This window comes from Ambystoma mexicanum, chromosome 5p, assembly GCF_040938575.1.
Source record: "Ambystoma mexicanum isolate Mex_15411 chromosome 5p, UKY_AmexF1_1, whole genome shotgun sequence".
In the NCBI taxonomy this organism is placed as follows: Eukaryota; Metazoa; Chordata; class Amphibia; order Caudata; family Ambystomatidae; genus Ambystoma; species Ambystoma mexicanum.
This window is the reverse complement of record NC_090930.1, coordinates 407,739,219-407,766,254: the sequence shown is the minus strand read 5'-3', so window position 1 is coordinate 407,766,254 and position 27,036 is coordinate 407,739,219. Positions and strand designations below refer to the sequence as shown.

The 27,036-nt window shown below is 45.6% G+C and overlaps 1 protein-coding gene across 3 annotated transcripts in view; it reads left to right on the top strand.

Annotated features, from left to right (window-relative positions):
- Positions 1 to 27,036, top strand: part of MCF2 (MCF.2 cell line derived transforming sequence) — a 1,935,885-nt gene that overhangs the window by 1,761,751 nt on the left and 147,098 nt on the right. For all 3 annotated transcript variants that reach the window (XM_069612795.1, XM_069612794.1, XM_069612796.1), the window contains one exon: positions 25,421 to 25,521. In XM_069612795.1, coding sequence (XP_069468896.1) covers positions 25,421 to 25,521 — 101 coding nt within the window. The remainder of the gene's footprint in view (positions 1 to 25,420; positions 25,522 to 27,036) is intronic.

The window sequence follows — 27,036 nt, the reverse complement described above, 5'->3', positions numbered from 1 at the left end:
ACGTGATGGCATTTGGTTATTGTGAAGCTTTGTATTGCAGTTGTGCAAACTATTGAGGGGTCCGTTATTTTGTATTTATTTTCTGTTGTTAGATATAAAACTAATTGGAACCATTGGGATTCCTCATTTTCCTCTATTGGTTAGGTTATATCTACTAATTTTGTGTTCTTTTTTTAAAAAAAAAAGGTTCTGCGACAACTGGTATTTCAGCAGATGTTTTTTGAAACTTAGCTATTTCTTTTTTGTATGTGCTTGTTATGAGGTTGGAGTTTGTGAGGCTTTCACTAATGTTTTCTGAAGTTACTGAATTGTGTAAGTCAACGTCAGTTCCAAAATATTTTCTTTGGATGTGCTCTATTTCTCGAAGGAGTTCTTTGGCTGTTCCATGTAGGAGAATGTTATTAACTTTTTGGAGTTCTGGAGCAGGACATTTTGCAAAGTACAGCCTATGCATGAGATCTCGTATAGAGGAATGGTGTATTGCTAACATTTTGATGTGGTGAAAGGTGCTTTTGCAAGCAGTTCCAGAAATGCAGGATAATGAATGTCCTCGCAGTTCAGTGTGGCTGCGCACTGGGCAGGAGTCTATGGTTTGTAAAGTTTTGATTCTACTTTTGTCTTTTAGATTCACATAGTGATTGAGGAATTGTCGTAAAGATTTGAAGGATTGTTGGCGTACGTTACATATTGAGCTGCAGGTCCATTTGTGTACTGGACAGTTTGTTTGGGTGAAAGGAACATTTGGTTGGAAGTTTGTTGGGGAAGTCTTTTCTATAAGGGTTTATTTTGCCATAATGGGTTCTCCTACTATTTCATACCCTCGGCCATTACTGTCTTTGGCAAACAGGGTTTATAATGTATTGATTATTTAGTTAGTGCTTTCAATTTGTTAAAAATCAATATAATCAACTTTCTCTTTGGTAGAAATGCACTCTCATATAGATCTACGTGGATTAGTCTTCTGCAGTAGTTTTTAAGTGTAGATCATGACTTTTTATCTGTCTTTATAAGATTGTGAAGAACTCTACGGTCTAACTCTACAGATTGAAACAGGTCATGTTAGAAAGTATGTATGTGCTGCCAAGATATTTAACTTCCACACACTAAGTGGTACTTAAAAATGTTGTAAAAATCTTTTGCATCTGCTTTTTCTTTCTTTTACAAAGACATTACACAGAGTGCTGCAGTACATGCATATATGCATTTCTTAACTTTAATGAAAATGCTCCGAAAAAGAAATATTTTTAAATGCACAGCATTTTCCAATTTTCATTCCATATAAATGTCACACTTTCGAATCTTCCACTCCAGTCCTGTTTTTATTTGCATTCTGGGACTTGAAGTCTGAGTTGTGTAATAGAGAAGTGGTATTACAAGTCACAGAATGCTAAGAAAAAACAAACACCTATAGATTGGAATGGTCATGTTGGCTAGCATGCATATACTGCAACATATTAAACCTCCACATATCAAGTGTCATTTAAAAATGTTGTACAAATCTTTTCAATCTGCTTTACCTTTCTTTTAGAAAACACGTATGCATTTTTTAACTATCATGAAAATGCTTGTGAAAAGAAACATTTTTAGATGCACACCATTGTAAGTAACTGCCACTTGATGTTGCAATACATGGCATTTGCTTCAGTGGTTAAAAAGGAGAATATGCTTATTGAGAAGCTTATTACTGGGTAAGTGGAAGGGACCCTGTATATATACCTTTGCAAAAGAGTTGAAAAAAGACTTTACAAAATATAAGCATACCTGTACTGTGTCTTGTTAGATGTGGGTGTTGTTGAATCTGCAAATAGAAATCTTGGAGAGTTTTACAGTCGTTTTTGATGCAGATGGCTGTGAGTAATAGGAGGCATGTCCCCTGAGAGTTCAAGAGTTCAACAGTACATCTGAAGAGTTGAACTGAGATGACAGGGTTACATGTAGAATTTTTGGGTGTAATCGGTGGATGGATGTGTAGTCCATGGACACCACACCTGCCATCTGGGTCTTTTCAGGATGCCTAACATCGAAAGGTTCTGCAGAGACAACGGACAGTCATGGATGTCCGTGGGCATCAGAGAATCAGCCAATCAGGTGTCCTGGGTGTGGTGTGCAGGAGGACTGGGTAGCAAGAGCTATCTTTGTTGCTTGCAGTGAAGATGGCTATGGCTTTGAGGAAGCAGATTGCCTGGATTGTGGGTGATTCTTGGGTCCATCTGCTGAAGGTGTATTCTGATAAGTGTGGATTTTCTGAGAATCTTGGATTAGATGAATTTCAAGTTTCATGGTGTGGATTCCGGGGAGTGAAGTTGGTGAAATTCCTCCGGTTTTGTGAGAATATGGTTAACTTGAAGCATCCAGACATCATTGTAGTTTGTTCACTGTGGAGGCAACAGTTTGGGCTATGCTATCGGAATTGCATTACAGTTTGCCATGAAGGATACATTTGGAAAGTTGATGGAACTGTTTCCACAATCGAAAATTATTTTTTCTCGGATCACTCAGAGACAAATGTATTTGAATTTATTTTGTCCACAAATTGAGAAAGCAAGGCACAATGTGAACAAAGTTGTATGTGCTTTTTTGCTGGATGTTTGCATGACATCGTTCCATAAAGAAAATATCAAATTTGATATTGTCAACATTTATCGCAGAGATGGAGTACATCTGACTGATGTGGGCAATCAGATTTCAAAATACATTGAAGCAGTTTCTGTGAACACATAAAATATGGATTCAAGTATTCTTTAGTAGTTGAAGTAAACAAAAATGAAAAACAGAAAAAAAGATTAGAAGCACTTTTTGTGAAAGTTAGAAAAAATAATTAAGTTCAGTGGAACATTTGTTAGTTCAGTACATAAAACCAAATAATCAAAAATAATAAATAAAACCCAGACAGGGAAAACAAAGGTTATTTTAAGAGCTAGAGTTTTTTAGCAAAAAACAATTAAAAGGATTTTCATTCCTCCACCCCACGCCTGGAATTTTCCAGGTGTCTGTGGACTACAGCACTGTCCGTGGACTATGCAGGCTGCAAAGGTTTCTGGGATTTATTTTTAAGTTCTATTTTTTATCTGTGAAAGGTGTCCTATGTTTTTTTTTTGTATTTTTGGGCTTTTTGTTTTTTACAGGAGTGGCAAGAAAAGGGGGTGGAGGTAAGGGAGAGAAGCGAGGGAAGGGGTACCAACCTCAGATACAGAGGGGCAGCTGGACAGGGGAAGGTGTTGGACAGGCCTTCAATTTAAGGTAGGTCGCAGTGTTTCTCATGTTCCTTGACCACAGCCTCGAAAGCACTCCAGAATTGCTCCCCCGTGCAAATCGGTATGTCACAGTACAAACATAGAACTGTGATGCTCGAAAGGGAAGGGTCAACAGCATTCTGTATGGCCTGTGAGGTGGCCACCAGGGTCCTCTGCCCCACAGGAGTAGCCTGTATGGTGGCAGAAGCGGTCGAGGAAGATGGGGTAGATGCCGTCAACCTGCTTCTCCCTGGGAAAGGAACAGCCTTTCTCAGAGCATGCGGGTGGTTGGATTTGCTGTGGCAGCGCATGGAGGTGGTCCCGTATTAGTAGAGCCCAGGTTTTCTGTGACTGAGTACGACCCCGCACTCAGTACATCTCATCTTGGCTGCCCGAACCTTCGTTACACCCCCAACGGTGGTGAATAACAACTGCACCCATGACTCTCGGCACTGGAGGTAGGCCCTTCCTCTACCTCATCTTGCTCTTCCTCTTCATCCTCTTCTGCATCTCTGCACGTGTTCCCTTGTCCAGGCCCTCCAGATGGTTGTTGTGGTGGTGGTGGAGGCTGGGGAAGATGAATGGCCATGATAGATGCCATTAGAGCAGGTTTGAGATATTCTGCAAAGCAGGTCTTCTCCTGGTGCTCTCTCCCGGTTAGCCAGATTGAGAATGACTAAAAGTAATGGGTGAGTCCCTTCGAGGAACCATCTGTGACCAACACGGATGGCTCAGGGGCAATGTACTTGGCTTGGAAGCAAGACGACACAGAGTACCACAGGTTCGATCCCTGGGTCCGTGCTTAGGAACCTCTGGGTATAAAGCACGTTATAAATAACCTATCATCATATCATAACACAACTGTCCGCGGACTACCCATTCGAAAATAGCCATTGGAAAGTTGTAAAGAGTTGTCATATTAACTAAGAATGGCTATAGCAGCTCTAGAAGGGTAGCCTTTCAACTTGGAACATCCTAGATTGGCTGAAAATGCAGTTTCAAACTGTCCGCGGTGACTGACAGTGTCCATGGCAGTCCGTCACACTGCATGGGTGTGGTCAAATGGTGACGTCCGCAGCGACGGTGGATGTCTGCGGACACCCAGTGAGTGGGAGACGCAGGGCATATGCGCATTGGTGTCTGCAAATGGGCACGCGGACCGCAAACACCCATTGAGCAAGAGACGCAGGGCGCATGCCCATGGGTGTCCACAAATGGGCATGCTGTCTGCGGACTTATTAAAAGTGCGTCATGCCAAACCGGACATGTCTGGACACAATGCGAAGTCCGCGGGCACCCCATTGCGTAAAAGGACACCCTGTACAGTCGTATGGTCTGCAGACTATTAATAGGGGTTTGAAAAAATACAATTATGGAAGAACAATATAAAAGACATTTGTAGCATAAAAAATAAATGTATTTGTAAAAGGGATGGGGTATCGTAAAGGGAAACATACATGGAAGAATTTGGAATTTCTATATAATGATCATCAGGGGAGGGAGGGAGTGAAGTTTCATCAAAGCGTCTTTCATTTATATTTTTTTAATTTGATCGGGGTGATTTCTGGGGGCAAATAGGACTGGTACAAGAAGGACAGTGATAAGCAACATTTCTAATAACATGATTTTTAACATAATTTAAAAGTTCCTTAAAGTCATTCAAAGTTAATCCAATTTTGCAGACAAGATCAATATGTACAGTTTGGGACAGAGATTGTCTTCGTCATTCTTGAGATTCTCGATAATTAAATTGGGGTGTTGTTTCTTCATGTAAAGTATGTGTTATAAGAAAAGGAAAACATTATTATTTCACTGAGCTTTGTATAAATAACATTATTTGTTTATATTGAAAGATGTATTGTTTACCATTAGAGATGTTATCACTAATTTCTTCTTTTGGAAGTTTTCTTCTAACCACTCAAGTTTTCTGTGAAAAGAAAAAAATAGTGCTTTTGGTTATAAGAAAAGTTCATATCATGAATGGTAATAAAAGAAAAATAAGTGGAGTTTACTGACTATTTGGTAAGAGGTTGTTTTGGAATGAGCGCCTGGTGTATGTGAGTGTGTATGAAGAGTTGTATTGAAGTGATAATATGAGGTGTACAGTTATGGTTTGTGCTTGGTGGGTTCCATTATATTATGTGCTAAATGAAAAAATAATTGGTACATTTTCAAATGATGACTTTGTACAAAAAGGTATATCTGGGTGTATTAAATATAAGTAATGTTGTTTTATGTATATGTGTTTGTTGGTTGAAGGGTAACACATTTTCTGTTCTCCCCTGTGCTTCTGGGCTTTGTGAATGCTATCTGATGTCTGCGGACTTTCGTAATGTCCGCGGACTCAACAGTTACTACATTGGGGTGAGTATAATATAAGGAACTTATAGCAAATTAAGGGTGCTACAAGTTCAATGTCCAGATATATAGCACATTTTCAATTTTTGAAATTCTCACCATCAGTGAACAAAAACAACTAGTCTAGATATGTCAAGAACCAAAATAAGAGGCAGAGATATGTGATGCCATCAATGACATTTGTGATGCCATCTTTAATGACCTGGGTGCACGGTGGTGGCGCGAGTTATGGTTGCTTAACTTACCATAACTGGTGAATTTCTGGGGAATTTCTGCTTATAACCATAACTTCCCTTTAACAATGTTTTTTCACTGAATTTCATAGTTTTTTATTAGTGCAACTTAACCAAAACATCCCTTTAACTATGTTTTTTCACTGATTATATATATATATATATATATATATATATATATATATATATATACATATATATATATTTAATGAACATTTTAAGTCATAGAGACAGAGCAATAGACCAGTCACACTAATATAGAGATGGCTAGCTTTTGTTCTGCCTTCCACTAAAGTTGATGCTGGTGAGGAAAGGGTGTTGCACAGCAAAGAAATGATGCCCCAGGGTGGCAGTACTGAATAAAAAAAGGGGTCTCAAAAAACATGGATGGCCTACTTGGCGCCCTGTAGGTAAAGAGATAATACATTTTCCCCCGTACTTATTTTTGGCACCTATTGGTGGCTCTGGTTTCTTGGCTTTGATTTCCCGAACCTAATTCCTGGTCCTTAACCTGAGTCCTAAATGAATTGCAGGGTGAGATAAATTTGTATAGGACCTAGGGGACTAGCTAACCAACATAAAAGGGAGATTCTCCAGTAAAAGTGTTATGATGGTGGATTACTCAATATTGAAGGGGCGCCTGTGCTGAAAAGGTCTTAAAGTACTTAGTGCACTGTCCAATCCCTTTCTATTCGACACACAGCTCCTTGGTGTCCACCCCCAGGAAAGCATCCTTCAATAAACTTCATCTCTGTGTGGTTTTAAGTGCCCAGAACACTTCTTTGCGTAGCCTTGGCAGGTGATCTGGAAGATGTTCCATCCTCTGGGAATCTGTAGCCATGTGCTGAACTTACAGAGCAAGGCATTTCAGAGTACCAAAGGGACGTCTCATCCATAATGGTTGAGATGGCAGTGCTATGCCACCAATCATTGGAGAAGTCTGGGGAGCAGGCCCATTGAGAGCTACACACTGCCTCAGCTGCAGCAAGCAGCTGGGGGAGCACACTTGAGTCAGTTGTGTGGTCTGTTCATTCCGTAACTCAGCCTGTGCATGCCCAATGTGCAGTTCAAAACTGGGGGCATTTTGCTTCACCATACTTGCAGGGCTCATTCTGCATGCTAGTTATATTATCGATGGACATTTCTGAGAAGCGGGCGCACCTGAGTGTTCCTGTTATTCAGTGTTGCTTGGGAGGTGGAGGGCGAAATGGTCATGCAAGCAGATGCACAGAAAGTAGGATTCAAGGAGAGGTTTTGATTGCCACTCTCCCTGCTTCCTGCCTGAAGGCAAAATCCTGTATTAGATGGTGATGTGGCTTGAAGTCCTGAAATAGGTTGTAGCAGAGCAGGTATGATAAAAGAACATAGTGTTTTTATATGTGTAAATGTGTGTGTGCGTGTGTGTGTTTGTTTATGTATATGCATGGATGTGTGAATGCTGTTGGAGTGTTTGTGGCAGGGGCTTGTAGAGGAATGATGGTGACCTGGTAGGAGGGAGGGAAGTCAGGGATGTGCTGGCCATTTGTTGACATGTTTTAGAGACTGACCGAAAAAAGGAAGGGTTACGGGGCAATGCTGGCATAAATTGCCATAACCAGCATGAAAATATCTTTTTACAGTAACACTAGTGCAGTGTGTGTGTAGATGTAGGGGCAATATTGGCATTTAGGCTCAGCCACTGCAAGTGTGTTCTTATAAAGGCAATAGTGGCATTATTAGGAATAGCTACCACAAGTGTTTTCTTAAAAGGGCACAGGCAACATTGGTGCATTCTTAAAGTATCAATACTGGGAAATACTGGCATAGCCAGTATGAAATTCTATTCTTACAGTGGCAACACTGGCATTATTGGGCTCAATCAACATCTGTGATCTCTCAGTGTCAATATAGGCTTATTGGGCAGAGCCAACAGGACTGTTTTTAGAGTTGCAATACTGGTATTATTGGGTGCAGCCAGCATGTGTTTTCTTACAATGTTAGTACTGGCGTATATTTGCACAGCCAGCATTAAAATGTCTTCTTCCAGCAGCAAAATAATGGCAAATATTTTGGGTTTTTCACAGGCATCATTGTTTGCTTTCAGTGACAATACTTGCATGGATTGTGAGCAAATGTATCATACACATGTGTTGAAAAATGGTTATTGGTACTGTTGCTGATCTGGCATGTATTTAATATTTGTATGTGTTACCTTAGAGATGTGTCACCTTTTTACCCAATTCTTCACTAAAACTGTACTGTAATATGTCTCAGGTTGATAAAACCCTTGCGTCCCAGACTCTATTGGTTGATTGGGGATCTGTCACTGACCTTGGTCATTTGAGCTCAATATGTGAAAGTTTTTATGCCCTTCCAGTCCCAAAAGATGTATAAGCATCTGTTGGATTACCTTTCTTGCCCTGGGGCAAAACCTTACAGTTTTCCCCTCTATCCCTTTTGTGTGGAATTTTCTCCCCCCTGCTTGAATACTTTTCAGGCAGCAGTAATTGTAAGCCCCTACCCACCTAAGGGTTATCCTCTTGGGCTTGAGCCACAGTCTCTTTGCAGGTTTTCAATGTTGTGGAAACCTCCTTTCAGCACTAGTGGCTGTGCATCTGCCTCCAGGATCAAAGCTAGGGCCCCCAACAGGGGCCCTAACAGGCTATTATTCTACTTGCCGCAGTGTCATCTGGTTACTGATAGATTCTGGGTCAAGGCCTTCAGCAGATCCATATCTTAAGCCTCTCCTCTAAGTCCTAACCGTCTTACAGTGTGGCCTATTTTGCTTAGCCACCTCTTGTTCTTTACCTCTTCCCATTTGTGACCTAGTGGCCTTGGTTACCTCCTTCCGTCTCCCTCTGCTTCGCCTGCTCTTTTTACTACTCTAGCACCAACTGTCTGCCCCATGGCTCTAACTCCCACACAGTCTAGTGGGCTCTGCCTCCTTTTATAGTTTAGCTTGGGGACAAATTGGTCCTTTGAGCAGTGAGCTTGGTTGGTTCTTTTTCCAAGGTTGTGCGATTGGTGGGGGAAAATTGGTTCCTCAGCCATCGCAGCCCAAGGACCAGCAAAGGATTTCTGCCATTTTGGAGTTAGACTCAGGCATCAAGGGGACAAGGCAACATTTTGTTGCATATGCTAATGCTTTTCCTGATTGCGTCCACTCACTAGACCCAAATGCACCCTGTGTGCATATGTGTTGTGTGATTCACTCTTGTTCTGCTTTTGGGCTCCACTCTGCTATCGAGCAATTCGAGAACACTCGACATATGAATCAGACACATGGGAATGAGGTGGAACCATGGAGCGCAGGCCAGTCCAATGACAGGTGGCTAATGGGGAAATGGATCCACCAATCAGAGAGCTTATTGTTAGTTTGTTTCTTTCTTTTATTATTTGTAATGCACCCCAGACCCAAGGGTATCAGGGCGCAACAGGTACAAGGATATGAAAAGCTTAGTTATGGTGAGTCACAAGTTACAGGCAGTCATGCAAAGCAATACATTTCCATACATTATTATACAAGCAGGATATACAGCTATTTACAGAGTATTACAGGTATTGTACATGGAAGTGAGGTTAGCGCCAAGGGATTATCAGGCGTCAGTGGATTTTTAGCCATAAAATGGTATTGGTTCTGAAATTCTGATAGGGCTGGTCTACTCTTAGGGAGGGGGGCATGGAGTTCCATAGTTTAGACGCTTTAACAGGGAAGCTGTTGCCACCAATTGTCGACCGTTTGAATTTGGGGATGGTCAAGCAGTCCAGGTTTATTGATCTAGTTGGTCTTGAGGATGTCGGTTTATGGAATCTCTCTGAGAGGTAGATGGGTGCAGCGTTGTTAAGAGATTTGTGAGTGAGCGACGCAGTATTTAATAAGATTTTGTCATTGGTCCGGAGCCAGTTGTTCTGTCTGCTCTCGGAAATGTGCTCTCTTCTTGAGATACCTAAGGCTGCTCTAAAGGAATTGTTTTGTAGGGTTTGGATTCTGGTAATGATGGATTTGTTGGAGCCTACGTATAGGGCATTACAGTAGTCCAGACGGGACAGGATATGAGGGCTCTGGCCAGGATGGTACAGCTATTATTCTAGAGAAATGGCTTGCCGGTTCTAATGAGTTTGCACGTGTACGCCGTGGAGGACGCTAGTGTGTTGACCTGTTTAGAGAAGGATAAGGAGGAGTTGAGGTAAAAACCTAAAGTTTTTACCTCTTGTGCCACCTTAATGCGGTTGCCATCAATTAGGAAGGAGGTGTAGTCGGGTCCTAATTTTTTTTAGAGTAGTGGGGGTACCCAAGATGATGAGTTCTGTTTTATCATCATTCAGGCATAGACCGTGCTTGGCCATCCATACCTAGATGATGATGTATACTGTATTAACCAAGGCCAAATCCTGGTCGTAATGCCCTGTAAGTGGGAGGAGGATCTGAGTATCAGCTGCATAATTAGTGTAGGTGATACCAAGATGGTGCAGATCATCGAAGAGGGGCTTGGTAACAATATTGTAGAGTGATGGTTAGGCACAGGACTCCTGTGGCAACCTGCAGGTGATAAGAGTGGGATCTGCCGCTGCTGAGGGAGAGACAACCCTCATTGTTCTGCCGCTTATGAAGGATCTAATCCAGGTTATGGCATCTTTGGAGAAGTGTGCTGCTGTGTCGAGATGGTTGCATAGGATTGTATGATCTACCAGATCGAAAGGTCCAGGAGTAAAAATAGAGCTGATTTGCCACTGTCTCTGAGCTCGTCGACTTGAGTTTTTAGATCGATGAGCGCGGTCTCAGTTCCATGTTGTGGGCGGAAGCCTGACTGACTGGCTCCTAGCAGGTGGTGTAGTTCCAGGTATTTTTGAATTTGCAAGTAGGCCACTTTATCTAATATTTTTAGAAGGAACAGGACTGTTGTGATTGGCCTATAGTTGGTGGGAGTTAATGGATCAAGAGTGTTTTTTTTTTTAAAGTAGTGGGAGTACACACAATTCTTTGAGGTTGGTGGGGATGGTGCCGGTGGCAAAGGACGCGTTGATGAGCTTGGATATGAAAGGTGACAGGTCTCGAGCCGCATCCTTGATGAGTTGTTCTGGGCAGAGATCACCCTGGCAGTTGGTTGGTTTGAGGGATAGAATAATTCTTTCCACCTCTATGATAGAAACTTTAGAGAAATTAAAGCGGATGGGATGGTTTTCTGTGGTGTTCACGGATATTTTGGGTGTGGGTGGGACATTTAAGGATGCTTTTTTCTGGGATATTTTCTTTTTTAGTGTGGATACTTTATTAGCTAGTGCGTATTGGATCTCTGAGCACCATTTTTTATCTTTGGTGCGAGTGTCAGATATTGCAATGGGGGACTTTAGTTCTTTAAGAATGGTAAATAATTATTTCATATTGGAGTTAGCTTGGTGGATACGGGTATCGTAGGATTCCCGTTTAGCTAAGCAGATTTATTTTTTGTAGAGTGATGAGAGTTTAGTGAGCTTTAGTTTGTTGGCTTCCGATGGTAGTAATTTCCATGCAGCCTCGCAATTTCTTTTTGTTGCCTTACATTTTTTAGGAATGGAGTGAACCATTTGTTCAAATGGTTTTTTGGCTTACCTGGTCTTAGTTTGAGAGGAGGGGCAGTCTGATCTAAGGAGGAGGCCATGGTTTTGTTATATTCATTGACCATGCTTTCCGGATCAGTATTGTTAGGAAGTGAGTTGAGGGTGGGGAGAATAGCAGGGATGAGCCTATCCACTGTGATGCTCTTTTTATTGCTAGTTAAGGTGGGAGGAGCCTTAGGGGCAGGTATGGGGGGGGTCTATTGGTGGATAGCGTAAATGAGAGTAGGTAGTGGTCAGTCCATGATAGAGGTGAAGTTGAGAGTATGTTGGCATGGAAGTTGTAGTCTGCTACCCAATCAAATATTTTCCCTTTGTTATAGGTGGGGTTTTGCTTCTTTGGGTAAAGCCATATTCTGATAGGATGTTTGCCTTTGCTCGGGCAGACTGATCCGAAGGGTCGTTAAATCCTAAGTTGAGGTCCCCAAGTAGTAGTACTTGCATGGAGCTTTTGAGGTTACTGGAGAGTATAGTGTGGATGTCTTCCTCGAAGGTCCCAGTTGGGCCTGTAGTGTGGTAGATCAGATGGATTTTGAGGGTATGAGAGTTGTTCAATGGTAATTTTACAGAAAGATCTTCGCATGCGTGGATGTCGTAAGGGGGTGCTAATTGGAGAGGGTGCATTTCCAGATAATGGCAATGCTTCTACCTAGTTCCTTGTCTATCATGTTTTAGGATTATGTAGCCCTCAGGAACTGCTAGCATGAGCATAGGGCCTGCTGCAGCATACAACCATGTCTCTGTGTTTGCAAGGAAGTCTAAGTTATCGCTCAGGATCAGATCAGCAATCTCTGTGGCATGTGCTACAAGAGATCTAGAGATTATTAGAGAGCTCCTTTAATAAGTGGGCTTGTGAGAGTTGTAGTTGGTAGGTGTGAGATTAGATGGTCTTTGCATTTAGAATGCTGAGGTGTGCGTATTTTGGTCCTAGGATTGCCGTTGTATGCTACCTTTGTAGTTATGGGGGTTAGGTCAGGCAGCGTTTTTGGGGTCCTCTTTCCTGTAATGGTGGGTAGCGAGCTGAAAGGAGGCTCATATATTTTGGCTAGTCTTGCTGTGAGGCGCAAGTTCCATCCTTCTGCTGTGCACGGATTACTTGGGATTATACATTGAAGGACATGCATAGCTAGGGTGTATTTAATTATAGTATTGTTGGTTGAGGTGGAGCATGGCAGACTTGTCGGGTCCTCAGTGGATAGTGTATGGGGTTTTGTAGAGCAGAGTGTGAACCTCAATTTGAGAAGAGAGATACAGGCAATCTGGTAGGTGGCTGTAGTGTGCATGCTAGGATTTAGCTAAGTGCTCAGTGCAATAATCAAATTGTAGGAAATTAGGGGAAATTAGAAACATACCCACAGTAAAAAGAGACATAAGCAGGCTAGATGTGAGGTAGTTAAGTGAGTGTTCCAAAGAGTGGGTGTTTTCACAGAGATAGTAGCAGGAGGAGGAAGAAAGAACTGGCGGCTGAGCCGGATAGCCTGGCACAGATTAGTTATCAAGGAGAGATAGAAATCGCTCCTTGACATCTAATTGATTAGATGTGAAGCTGGGGGCTACAGGAGCCTGAAGTAAATATGAATGGTTTAGTGACAAAGCTTCATGGGAGTTTTATACTGTGCCCTGGTGAGGAACTTTGAGACCAATAGCGACTTAGCAAGAAGCACTGAAATCTGGCGTTTTTTGCGATCCTGTGGGAGCTGGGGAATTTTGAAGCGTATAGAAGTCAGTGATCGGCTTAAGCCCAGCGGGGTGTTCTGTGGCAGTGGAGTGGGAATATGTTAAGCCTGACAAGCACACAGGCAGAGTGTGAGGCATGTTTTTGAGACATTGGCCCTCATTACGACCCTGGCGGAAAGCGACTGACCGGAGCGCCACAGCGTAAATAGCGTTTCCGCCATTGCACGAAGGAGCAAAGTGCGGCCCATACCGACCCATCGGGCACGAGCACCACGGCATGGCGGAAGTGCAAAGTCCGCGATGGCGGAAATGACCCCAAAACGGCCCACACCGCCGCCGTACGGCGCCCTAGGTGCAATACCGCCACCCCTCTTAGCGGTCACCGCAGTGTGCGCCTACCGGAAAGTACGGTGCCCGGAAATATACGGAAACGGAAGTTAAAACATGGGGCCGGAACGGGAAACATCCCGGCGTACACCTATAAATACACTAAAACCACACAACCACTAAAATCACTACCCTGAAACACACCCCAACCCGTCAACCACCCTAGCGAAACCAAGAAAAATGGGAAAAGTAGCGAAGAAAGCGTGCGACCGCAAGCGGCAGGTCCACTTCTCCCGTGAGGAACTCACCGTGCTAACAGAGACCCTCCAGGAGAATGCTGCCGTCGTCTTCTGCACGCAAATGACCAGGACGGCACTTGCAAACAAGAAGGCCATATGGGCTCTGGTGGCACAGCGGGTAAGTGCGGTGGGGACCGCACCCCGCACCCCACAGCAATGCCGCAAGCGATGGGACGACCTGCGGATACGCGTCCGCAGCATACTCTCTGCCAACCGCAACATTGCCACAGCCACCGGGGGAGGTCCTGAATCACCCATCAAGTTGACCCCCTGGGAAGAAATCTGTGCCTCCACCATCGGAATGGAGAGCATAGAGGGAGTCGGAGGGATGGAGAAAGGAGTGCAGACATCCGAAGATTCAGGTAGGTGGGCCAGATAAAACAATGCCAAATCCACACAGTCCATCCATGTGAAGTACCATGCGTCCACATAGTGCAACAGAAACACATGTCCAGGAGAACGTCCACACACATCGGCCTGATAGTGCACGTTAAAACCCACAATAAATACATAAATAATTAAAAACCCCTAATACACGCACTACACGTGCAGCAGGCACACCCTAACTGCAGGCTGCCAAACAACTGCACCCTCACTCCACACACAAATCAAAGCACCTCCAAGGCCCCGACCCAAATCACCCTCAGGTACCACCCCAATGCATGTGATACAATGCCATTCCAATTCCCACAGACCCATCAATAACCCTCGCCCTCCTTTACTCCACCACAGGGTCCGATCCAAACGACGAGCTACAGGACACCCCTACCAGCACACCTGCAAAGAGGGCCAAGACCAACGGCCAGAGACCCTCCACCTCAGCTGCACGCATCAAGACACGGCAGCAGCACAAATCAGGTGGCAGCACAGAGGAGGGAACATCAACAGGCACCCCAGCAGCCAGCATGCCCACAACACCACCACCACAGGTCCCCCCAATGGATGCCACAGAAGGCACTGCCTCTGGTGGCAGCAGCACCATAGGTGACACCCCATTGATGGCAGCATGCTCGGACACAGAAAACGGGGATGCCGAAGTCAGATCCATCCATGACCTGTCCCAATCCCCCTGTCTGTCCCATCCCGTACAACATGAGGATACCACGCAGGGGCACCCACAAGACGACGACTGGCCATCCCCCACAAGCCCTGTGGCAAGGCAACATGAGGACAACAGCCCCTCTGTGACACCCCCGCAAATGGCCATGGCCCAGCAGAGGCAACAGTCCCTCGACCAGTTGATCGAACAACAGCAGCAACTGGCCACGCTCCTCAAGGACCATGCTGATGAATGTGGGGGCACTAAGGCAGACATAGAAACATCAACTGAGACACTTAGGGCACAAATCGAGAGTAGCACCGAGAGCCTGAGAGTCCAAATGGAGAGTAGCACCGAGAGCCTGAGAGTCCAAATGGAGAGAAGCACCGAGAGCCTCAGGGGGGAACTGCATGCGACGGCCAAGGACGTATGTGCCGAACTTGCCGCAGTGCGCCGTGTGCTCACTGAGCTCTCGCAAACCCTTAGGGACATGCATGGACGTGAGCAGGCAGACACATCATCCGTTGCAAGTTCCGTCCAGGGCAGCCCCCAACGTAGATCTGGAAGGAACCTGCGCTCCACAGGCAGGGGTGCCCCTGATACCCGCAGAGGGGGCATGCAATAGCGACAGCCCACTGACAATGAGCATCTTTGGACACTGGTGTTCGGGGGGGAGGTAGGAGGGTGGAGGGGGTGTGTTGGGCTCACTTGGGTGGCGGGTCGATAGGGTGTTCAACATGACATCACATATGCCATAAAAAGTGCACGATCAACCAATGAGATGTGTGGACATTGATCTTTGTGTACTAGGCCATCATAGGCGTACAGTCCATATTGTGCATGTCCCAGACACACGCAGTGCCACGAGTCCCGTGTCCATGTATCAGCCACCAGGCGTGAGTGCTAGAAGCATACATCAATGAGATGCTGACGAATGTCACGGGCCTCCGGTGCCTCGCAGACTCCATGAGGTGCTGCCACATCCCCACCCTCATCATGACCATCATCAGGTGCTTGCAGTTCTGCGTCAGGGGGCATGGGCACATTTCTACGTACGCACATGTTGTGGAGCATGACACATGCCATGACCATCTTTGCAACCTTCTCATGGCGGTACAGGAGTGCCCCGCCAGACCTGCTGAGGCAGCGGAAACGGCCCTTCAGTAGGCCGAATGCCTGTTCTATGACTACACGGGTACGTGAGTGGGCATGGTTGTAGTCCTCCTCATGCTGGTCCCGTCGGTTCCGGACTGGTGTGAGGAGCCATCTCTTCAGTGGATATCCAGCATCACCTGTATGTGGATGAGAAACGTATGATGTGGAATGCCATTGATACGTACGCACACCCCCCCCCCCTTCCTGCCAGGTCATTGCCAATTCACATACCCCACATCATCATGCATGTAATGAGACTCACCGAGTAGCCAGGATCTGTTCCCTGCGTGTCGCTCCATGTAGCGTGGTATTGTAGAGTTCCTCAAGACCATAGAATCATGGGTTGATCCAGGGAATCGGGCACAACAATGTGTAATGATCCTGTTGGAGTCACACACCATTTGTACATTCAGGGAATGAAATTGTTTTCGGTTGCGGTACTGGGCCTCCATGGCATGTGGGACGACCAATTCAACATGGGTGCAGTCGATGGCACCAATGCAACCCGGTATGCCGGCAAGTGCATGGAATCCCACTTTCGTGTTTGTAATTTCCTGCTCCGAGCGTGGTAGGGAGATGTAGTCGTCTGCGTGCTGCAGGAGGGCATCGAGCACTTGCAATAGTGTCCGTGAGAACAGTGGCTGAGAAATGCCATGCAACTGTCCGACTGTGTGCTGGTAGGTGCCTGTGGCCAGGAAGTGGAGTACAGACACCACCTTCAGTAGGGGTGGGATGGCGGTTGGGCTATCTATCATGCTGACAAGGTCAGCCTGTGTCATGTCCACAATGGCGGTTATGGTGTCCCGGTCCAGACGGTAGAGGGTGTGGATCTGCTCATCAGTGAGGTTGAACGGATGTGCTCGGAGGCGTGGTATTGCGGGCTGCCTGCATGGTGGTAGTGGCTGTGCTGGTGGGCCTTGCTGGCCCTGCCTTGGCCTCCTCCTCCTCCTGCGTCTCCTCCGTGCGGCTGGTTGTAGTTGGTGTTCGTCTTCTTCTTGGAGTTGGAGCACTTGCAGTGCTATCAGGTCCCCCAGGGCCAACATCGCGAGTCCTGCCGGTAGCATTTCGGTGTGGTTGTGGGAGGAGACTGGCTGTGCAATTTATGTGTTTTCAGGCTGTATGGCCTCCACCTGTGGTGATTCATTCCACCTGTGCAAACTGCTCTCCCCTTTGGCCGAGCACGTCACGCGCACAACGCTGCAATTCGGGGAATGGTATCTTGCTATTGCTATCATGTATTTGTACCCGATGGCCGTGTAAGATTGGTTGATATGTTCATTCTGCTGTGGTCCCATTGTTTCCCATACTATCTGTGCAGTCGCGAACAGACTTGTGAAGGGTCAGTGGAACGTAGTACTCGAGTAACGGTGGGCCCTCATGCATCACTGTACCATTCGTGGGTGAAGGCAGTTGCCATTTTCACACACAGCCGCACTCGATGGAATAATTAGTGATTTCAAACAGCCACAGATGCCTTTCCGACGTGGTGTTGCAAATGAGGAATTCGAAGGGCGGCGCTTTCGGTTTCCAGCTAGCGGCGAGGAGATGCCCACAGGTCTGACTGCAAATATAACGTTCTATTGTTCAATGTCCTTGAGACAGGGCCCATGGCGAGGGAGCAATGATTGATATGAATAGTTTGGGATGCGCAATAGCTACGTGGGCGATGAGGCCGGCCGTTCCCAAATACATGTTACTTCACAACACTGGAATTACGGGCTGGGGCACTGTGGATTTTGCAGGCTGCATAACGCACAGACTCAATGGATGTTTCTAATGTTATGTGAGTAATTATTCAGGCGTTTTGATCCCGGGATGAGGGAATGATGAATGGATGCATGGGCAGGTGATTTGATACAGAGTTTGCCATGTACAGGGCTTCTTGGGATCTATCCGCCTCCCCTACGCTATGTGATGCAGGGCTGCCATAGTGGGACCATCGTCTATCTGGCCTTGTTGAGCCCTCCCTGTCTCGAGGCGCCCTCAGACACTTGTGTCCATGCACGTTAACATTCCCATCTGATGGATTCTGTTTTGACAGACGCATGCACAGGTACACTCGTTTGTGATGGTGTTTGCACCTCGATATAGATGGTTATGAGTCGCAAGTGGTTTTGGGGTGGTGATGATCCTTTTGAGTGGGCTAGCATGCATATGGCTGTGGATTTCGTGTGATCATTGAAGTGAGTTGTTCGAATGTAGTTCTGATGGCCATTCTGTTCTTTTTCTTTTCTTTTGGTTGACAGGTATCTCCTCCCCTTTTGCCACTGCCATCTATATGCCACTCCTGCAGATGGATTTTACTCCCGACACCTGCTGCTTCGTGTTAATCAGTGGAGCAGCATTACGATCTTATGGGACGATCGCCAATGGCCCACATGCCCTTACGCAGTACTGGTGGCTCGGAGCAACATTTCGGCCTTTCAGCTGGACTAGTGCCTCCCCATTGGGACGGCCCTGCGGTTCTGTGCGCTTCCATGTTGCCTTTTCGTACGTGAATGTGGCTCTGTGTACCATGGGGGAACAGGGCGACACACAAGTAGTGGCTGGTCATTTCTTGCGGATGCAGCCCACAATGGTGATTAGTGTTTTGGAGTTCATGGCCTGATGGCTGTATGGGCTTGGTGACTTTGATGTGCATAAATTTCTATTCTGATTTGGCCCGTGTAGCGTTTTTCTTTGCAAGTGATGTGGCATATGCCTATTTGGGGGGCGATGTATTGTGAGGAGATCTGCATTGGGTTCCAGCTTCGGGGTTTAGTTGCGTGGTACTGTACTGGGCACGTTTGCCTACTAAGCCCGTGAGGTCAGGGATGGGGGCTGCCTATATGACAGTTTGAATGTTGTCATGCTCAGGGGCGGGGGATTGGGTTTTGTGTAACAGATGCCGGTCAGCCAGGTGGACTGGTGGAATGATGTGATTTTCGGAATATTGCTGGTCACAGGTGCCTGTGTTTGCGTGCGTTTCTTGGTGGGGGACTGTGGTCATGTCCATTGGGATGGCTTCTGTATTCGTGCCATCTGTGCCCTGCAGCTCCCATTGGCCCCTCTTGTGTTTCTTTTGTTCGTTGGCATGCATGGGTGACTTGTACATTTCAATGGTTGCATTGTGACTTCATTGCACCTATGGGGAGTTGTACTTTGTGGGCAGGGAGCGGTGTACAGGCACTCAGTGGGGCCGTTTACGGTTGATTCGCGATGCCGTACTTCTCGCCATGGCGGAATGGTACATTACGCCATGCCTGATGGCGTTAGGTACATGTCCGCTAGGGTCGGAATTGGCGTACCCTTGCGCCATGGTGGTGTTTGCGGTTTGGCATGGCGCGCGCGCCCGTGCTTGGTGCAGTTAGCGTTGGCGTTCACTACGGTGTCGCTAATGGCTTCGTACTTTGCGGTGACGGGTCATAGTCGCACCGAGCGCTATTCGATGGCGGTATTGCATTTCCGCCATCGTTTTTCGATTTCCGCCAGGGTCGTAATGAGGGCCATTGTTAAAAGTGTCTCTAGCACAAGATGGGAAGTTATAAGATCTTGCCCCAGTCGTGTGGGAACATCTGCATAGCTCAGGAGAGACTCATTCCCTGAAACCACTGTTAAGTGCAAGAAACGAATATGCGGTGGGGCTTTAAAAACCCTGATATTGAGTGATATGCTGCCAGGGTGCTACAACCCAGAGATCCTGTTGTTCGAGTAGAGAAATGGACATTGGACTTAGCCCTTCGGTAATGTTTGAATAGGGCCCTACACAAATTGTATTTACTCCTCCACCCTGACACTGTTAATCCTAGTTTTCCTTGTTATGTTTTAGCTGGTATTCTGCAACTGCTGTAGGAGTTTCTCTAGCCCATACCCTGAACCATGATCCTTGCAGGTAGGGCGAGACCACCACTTCACTCAGGCCTAATAACTCAGGCAGTGGGCCATTACCACCTGGTATGGGACACAATGAAAGGGGCTGTCGCCTGAATGCAGATAGCATCATTTATCATTTACAAGAGTGTTGTTTTTCCCTCTCAATAGTAGCCATGTTAACTACACACAGGTCAAAGGATAATGTCTGCACTCTTCTGTTCTAGTCTCCTTAAGAGGCGACTGGAAAGGGGGCGGCTCAATCCACAGCCTACACGTTGACAGCCCTTTTAGATGGTATATAGGAGCGCCCACACTGTCTCCCATCTCAGTTCTTCCAGCCATAACCGCAACCAACACATCTGGCTAGAACAGCTGTAGAGATCCAATATGATTTGCTATGTTGGTGGCTAGAGGGTACCCTGCTCGTGAAGCAGAAACATATAATCCTTAGACTGATGAGAGAATTTATGCGAAGAGAGGTTCAGCATCTCACATGGGATTCACAAGCAGAAAGGAGCATACAGCTTACCCCCACATATCAGTATGACATTACTGAATGGATAATGCAGAGGCGCATGGGGCAAGGTACCAGGGCGTTGGTCTGACAGGCCACCATATTGAATCCGGCTGATTCAAATATGCAACGCAGCTTTTTTCAGCCCTTGCCTCTTGGGAATCTGAATGTCAACACTTTACACATGATAACAGTGAGAAGAGGGGAAGAAACACCTGCAAGGGAGCAGGACCCACAAACTGCTAGCCTTTCCCCAGACACCAAGCTAAGGAGGACAACTGTAGCCAATCACTGCCCTTATCATGGCTATTCAACCCTAAAACTGCTCTCTTTAACTAACCACTCTTCTCTCCCTCCACCACTCATCCTCCACCCTATCCATGTGCCTTACAAACTGCTCTATACAAATAGTACAATATGTATGCATGTCTGTTGTTTATATGTAACTAAGCTCTGATCTTTCACTGTAACAAGCACCTCGATGCATTCAGGGCTGCCGCGCGCTCTACAAATCCGAATAAATAAATAAATAAATATTCCACAGTAAAACATTATACAAAAGGAGACCTTTGGTGTGGGAGTTAGGACAGCCTACCATAGAGATTTTGTTTTAGGAGTGGAAGGAGTAAGAGAAGCAGTACAAAAGAACAGGAGGTGTAGAAGCACATCAGACCAAACATTGAGAGAGTTGAGGAACAGTGTGTCTCTAAGCCAAAGATAGTTTAGACATACACAAGAGAATAGAACAGTCATCCTGTTGTGCTACTTGACCCACAAGCTGGCCTTAATCAGGGGATACTTAAGAGAGAGAGAGAGAGAGAGAGGTAGCAAAATAGCCTGATGAGGGCTGTAGCCCATATCCTGCTAGAAGTTGCATAGCTAGCCGAGGAAATAAAGAGCACCCGAGAAGAACCTGTGATGGGCTCAATCCAGGGAGGGAAACCATTGGCCGGTGGGTGAAGGCGGTGTACACCCTACTCTACACAGACCGAGAGGCCTAGTTCCAAAGGTCTATGCCTGAGCCTAGAAAGCACGGTTGCCTGGAGATTTCCTAGGTCAGTGTCGAACAAAGTCACTCACAGTCGCACTGAGTTAAAGTATTCATTGGCTCTTGTTTTCTTGGTGGGATCTTTCATGATGGGACAGCCTATCTATGCCACTAATGCTCACTCAAGTCACATGCATGAAGGCTCAAGTGCTTCATACGTATGAGTTAAAGTGAGCGCCCGTCCGGCAGGGCCAACTCAGCCTTTAATCCTTCCGAGGTCGATTAATTGAGTACCATGCTGTGGGATAATAATATCAACTGTTATCTCAGCGCTCAGATGCCTGCCGAATTGTAGCACTATATAAAACTAGATATTATTATTATTACTAGCATAGATAGGACAACCTGTGTATGCCTTTAATTGTCACTTAAAATCCGATGCATGCAGCTGGTGCCACAACCAGTAGCGGCTGGTGAATATTTTAATTGTAAATATTTCCCATAAATATGCCGGAGGGACCGAGCATAGTGTAGAGCCTGAACCGGACAAGGGGAATTCGGGGCCCCTTGCAATTCTTTGAAATATTAGGTTAAACATGTGCATTATACAGCACACTTTCTGTGGAAACTGGGTAATAAGCCAAAAAGTTGCCAATTGGTTTCATAGAACAACTCCAATCCACAAATGCAATAGATACAAGTTACAAATAGTTCACAGGAGTATTTCACCACCCATTTTCATGATGACTTCTCCCACAATATATGCTAGTGTAAAACTATTTTCACACTGGCTGTGCCCATAGATTTCCATGCTGGATGCACCAGTGTTTGCCAGAATTCCTATATAAGAAAATACTCATGTTTGCTTTGCAAATAATGGCAGTAATTATACTATAAGAAAGCATGTCCACCCTAGCTCTTAGTTCTGCTAATGTATGGCAGTATGCTGACAAAAGGATATACTCCTGTTGGCTTTGCTTTAAAAATGCCATGAAAAGACAATATGTCCAAACTGGCTGCACAATTTAGTCCAGTCTAGACACGTACTCACACTTATCATGTTTGCTTTATCTTTGATGCCCCGTAAAAGTGTAATGCCACAGTAAGAAATGGATAGACTGGCTGCCCCAATATGCTAGCCTAGTCAAATAATAACACTTAATATGCTTTCTTTATCATAGATGTCCAGTACAAAATGTCATACCACAATAAGAAATGGCTAGACTGGCTGCCCCAATATGCTAGCCTAGTCAAGTAATAACACTTAATATGCTTTCTTTATCATAGATGTCCAGTACAAAATGTCATACCACAATAAGAAATGGCTAGACTGAGTGCCACAAAATGCCAGTTTAGCCAAGTAGTAACACATACCATGATTGCTTTATCATAGATCTCAAGTACAAAATATCATGCCACAGTAAGAAATGGCTAGACTGACTGCCCTTCAATACCAGTCTAGCCATGTAATAACACTTCACCCTTTCTTTCATCAGCCATCGTTGATAGAAGAAAGGATGATGATTTTTTGCTTGGCATCTGTAATAGATGCCCAGTAAATAAAATGCATTGGTAATGGGCCCCATCCCATCCGCTCCCCAGCCCAGCACAAACACACACCTTCATGCACATTCTCAATCATTTACTCACTCATTCACATGCACACTCATACATCACACACTCATTCATTCAAACACTTAATACATACAAAAATAAAATCTTACCTGCATGCAGCCCGAATTCTCATGGACTCCACCACTGCATCCAGAAAGCCTCTAGCTCCTATACAGCAAGAACAGGAACCAGGAGCTGGAGCACTGATGATGTGGTGCCCTGCTCTGTATGTGCAGGGAGGTGCAGGAGTGCCGCCTTGCACTTACAAACATGCTGTACCCCAGTATGCATCCCCAATGGGCCATGCATGGCTGAGGAAGCAACATGACACCAGCCTTGCATGGCCCATTGAACATGCACAGCTGGGGTATGAACTGCCAAAGGTCAAGCCTGCCCAGAAGCACAAGAAGTAGCTGAGGGAGCACTCCTGGACTGGCAGAGCTTCTCCATGATGGGTCGGTGCCCCCTTGCCCATTGTCGATGAGACGCCCCTGGCCACAGCCAATCTATGCCAGTAATTGTCACTTACAATGACAAGCACAAAGTCTAAAGTGTTTTATGCATATGATTTAAAGTGACCATTACTGGCATAGATTGGGCAGCCTATCTAAGCCAGTATTGGTCACTTTAAATCACATGCATGAAACTGGTGCCACAACCTATCTACACCAGGATTGGTCACTGTAAATCACACGCATGAAGCTGCTGCCATAAATTATCTGTACCAGCAGTCTATGCAAGGAATTAACAGTGACCAACTATACATGGTTGGTCACTGTAAATCCCTTGCAGAGATGATGCAAACACATGCACACACACACACACGCTCGCAGACACACTCTGATCCAACATTCATTGCATATATACATGCACATACAGCTACAGACTCACTCAACTAGTAATACATGCACACACACACACTCATACAATGCATTACATACAAACACATGCATACTTACACACAAGTCAACATTTACCTTAGGTCTACTTCAGGGGGTCAGGGCTCTGTGCACGGCTAGGCAGCACACTTGGCATATGCAGGCATGTGCCCCGGCCTTCCAGGGTATGCCATTATCAAGCCTCCAGCCACACAACCCTGTGAGTGGTGCAGTAATATGATATATGATATGATATGGAATTTATAACACGCCTATACACAAGTGTTTCTAGGCATGAGAAGACAAGGAGGGGGAAACATAGGGAGGACAAAACAATGATCTTACTAGGCCCTATGCCATTCAGATCATTCAAGTGCAGGGAAGTGGAAAGGGAGAGGTGCTGAGAGGGGTCTGGGGGGGAGAAGTGCAGGTAACTCAAAAGTGCAGCCAGCATGTGGCTCAGTGCAGGTAGCTCAAGAAGTGCAGCCAACGGGTGGCTCATAAGTGCAGAGAGAAAGGACTGTAGGGTTGCAGATACAGACCACAGCTAGGGGAGCCGTGAGGCAGTGCGAAGTGCAGCAGGACATGCAGGAGCCTGGGCCCAAGTTCAGAGGGTTGCCAGGTGACCAGTGCATGGAGCAGCCGGGACATCACCAGGGGAGATGAAGAGAGAAAGCGGAAGTGAAGAGGAAGGTCTTGAGTTGCTTCCGGAAACCAAGGTGGTTCTGCTCAAGTTTGAGAGAGGCAGGGAGGCTGTTCCAGAGGGAGGCCCAGCCAAATAGAGGGATCCTCCCCAAAATCTCTGCTTGGAAAAGCAACTGACCATCAGAGAGTTGGAAGTGGATGAGTGAAGAGCTCGAGAGGGGAGATGTTTAGATAGAGAAAGTTGGAGGTAGTGCAGTCCCAGGCCCCAGAAATCCTTGTGGACGATGCAGAGAGTCTTGAACTTGATCATTGCCGCCACTGGGAGCTAATTTAGAGATTTCAGAGCTGGGGAAATACGATTCCTGGGCTTGAGGCCAAGGACAAGTCTTGCAATCTTGTTCTGGATAAGTTGAAGAGGTCGCAGAGTAGAGACAGGAAGATTTTGCAAGAGGCTGTTGCAGTAGTCCAGCCTAGAGAGGACCAGAGCTCTATAGACAGTGAGCTTCTGGGGGAAAGTGAGGAAAGGAAGAATTCCTCGTGCATCGCACAGATTGGCGTGCCACTCACAGAGTATTTTCAAAATCAGGGTTGGCTCTCTGGAAATTAGAGCGCCAGCCCTGATTTAAAAAAAATTGTGAGTGGCTCACTGCTCTCTTCGGTGCACCACTCACAGGGTTTTGTTTATCATCAGGGCTGGTGCTCAGTCAGGGCCAGTCCTGAGAGAGCACCAGCCCTCCGGGCACATGGGGGAGTGCACTACAGGGGTCTCAGGAGGGGTGATTACCGCCCCCCTGCTCCTTCCCCCAGCTCCTACCCTTCACCCAGAACAAGGGACTTGCAACGTACCATTATTTCCAGTAGCTGCTTAATCGCTCTGTGTGACTTTGCTTGCAATTAGTCCCTGGCCTGGAACAAAGGCCATGCTGATTGGTAGTTTGATGATCATTTGCCTTCTGGTTGACCCGATTTGTGGTCTTTTTGGCCTTTATGTTCTGTTTAATAACTAATATGCTCATTTGTTAAATTATTTCAAGGTTGGTGAAGAATTTAAGTAGAAGGAAAGAAGGATGGATCCCCAGCAAAAATTTGCAAATCATTCTTGGTGACGCAGGTTTTCGGAATGCCAAAGTTTCAGGTACATGCAAGTAAAATAAAACATTATATTGTAAAAGTAACAACTAACAAGAAAAAAACATTGTGTAAGTGTGCAAGGTATTATGATGGCATAACAACCAGACAAATGGGTTATGCTCTTCAGCCTACATATGTGCAACATTGCTGTTTTTCTGATTGGAGAACTTCATGCTGATTTTCTTCTAATGATTGTATGCAAGAGACGTAATAAGTATATTTACCTTACCAAGTAAGAGCACTCAGAAGCCAATAAGGATTTGTGTTTTTATAACAGGTTACTAGCTTGCTTGCTCAGTTCAACTCCAGTGGTGTCTCATCATTTCCAATAGTGCTGAATGTATACTAAGTTATATTTTTTTGTCAATTTCAGTGCAGTTTGAGTGGCGTCTAGGCGTTATTAGTTTGCATATTGGTGCGTATGCATGCACAATAAGGGTCTTAGACCGATCAATTGAATTCGAAAACCTTTATTTTGGTTTTGTTCAGGTTACAATGGGAAAAGGAAGGTTTCCTCCTCCACATCCCCCAAACTGACAGTGTTTCGCTCTCTCTGCCTCTCTGTGTCTCCCTTTATGCCTTTGGTGTGTGGAGTATCTTCACTCCAGGTTCCAGAATGCAGCACAAGTCTCTTTCAGATGTCACTCTTTCAGTTCAGATATCGTTGTTGTAAGATTGGGATCCCCCTTCCAGTTCCTGGATGCATCACTGGGTTCTCTATTTCTCAGGATGTTTAATGGCTAGTGTTTTTTGCTTGGGGACCCTAACTTCAGATTCTGCCACCGTTGCGCTCTTAGGAATACTCAAACCATGTTATGTTCTGTCACTGTTCCATTTTTGGGAAACTTCACTCCAGGTTGCAGAGTGGTTTCCCTTTCTCTCTCACAGTGTTCACTAGTTACTGTTGAACATTTGGGAACCCTCACTTCAGTGTCCACCCCACAGTTTGACTTCATTTGCTCTCACTATGTTCACTGGTTACTGCTGCACGCTTAGCGACTTTCACTCCAGTTTCCAGACCACTGTACAGCTTTTCATTATGTTCATGTTACTCTTGCACACTTGGGAATCTTCATTCCAGGTTCCGGGATGCAATACCACTTCTCTTTCTCTCTCACAGTGCTTGCTGGTCACTGTTGCACCCTTGGGAACCTTCAGTCCAGGTACCGGGATGGTCGTGGAGACCTCCGCGGTATCATGAACGAAACTTGATACACCTGACTTGGATGCAGTAGCAGCTCTTCGTTTCCAGTCTGGCGATATGATGGCGTTTAGTTGCACGCTGTTCTCCAGAGATGAGTCTGATTAGGCTTATGAAGAAGAGGATTTCCCTCGAAACGCACGCGTCAGCCGTTTAAATTGGACTAGTGGATATACCTTGCATGTATACTCTTCCTGATTAAATTGCTTTGTTTTAGAATACTTGTCTGTATGAATTATTTATGAACTTGAACATGGAACATTTACGTGAATGAAAATGTGATCATTACGACTTAAACCAAATTACTGACTGTCCTAT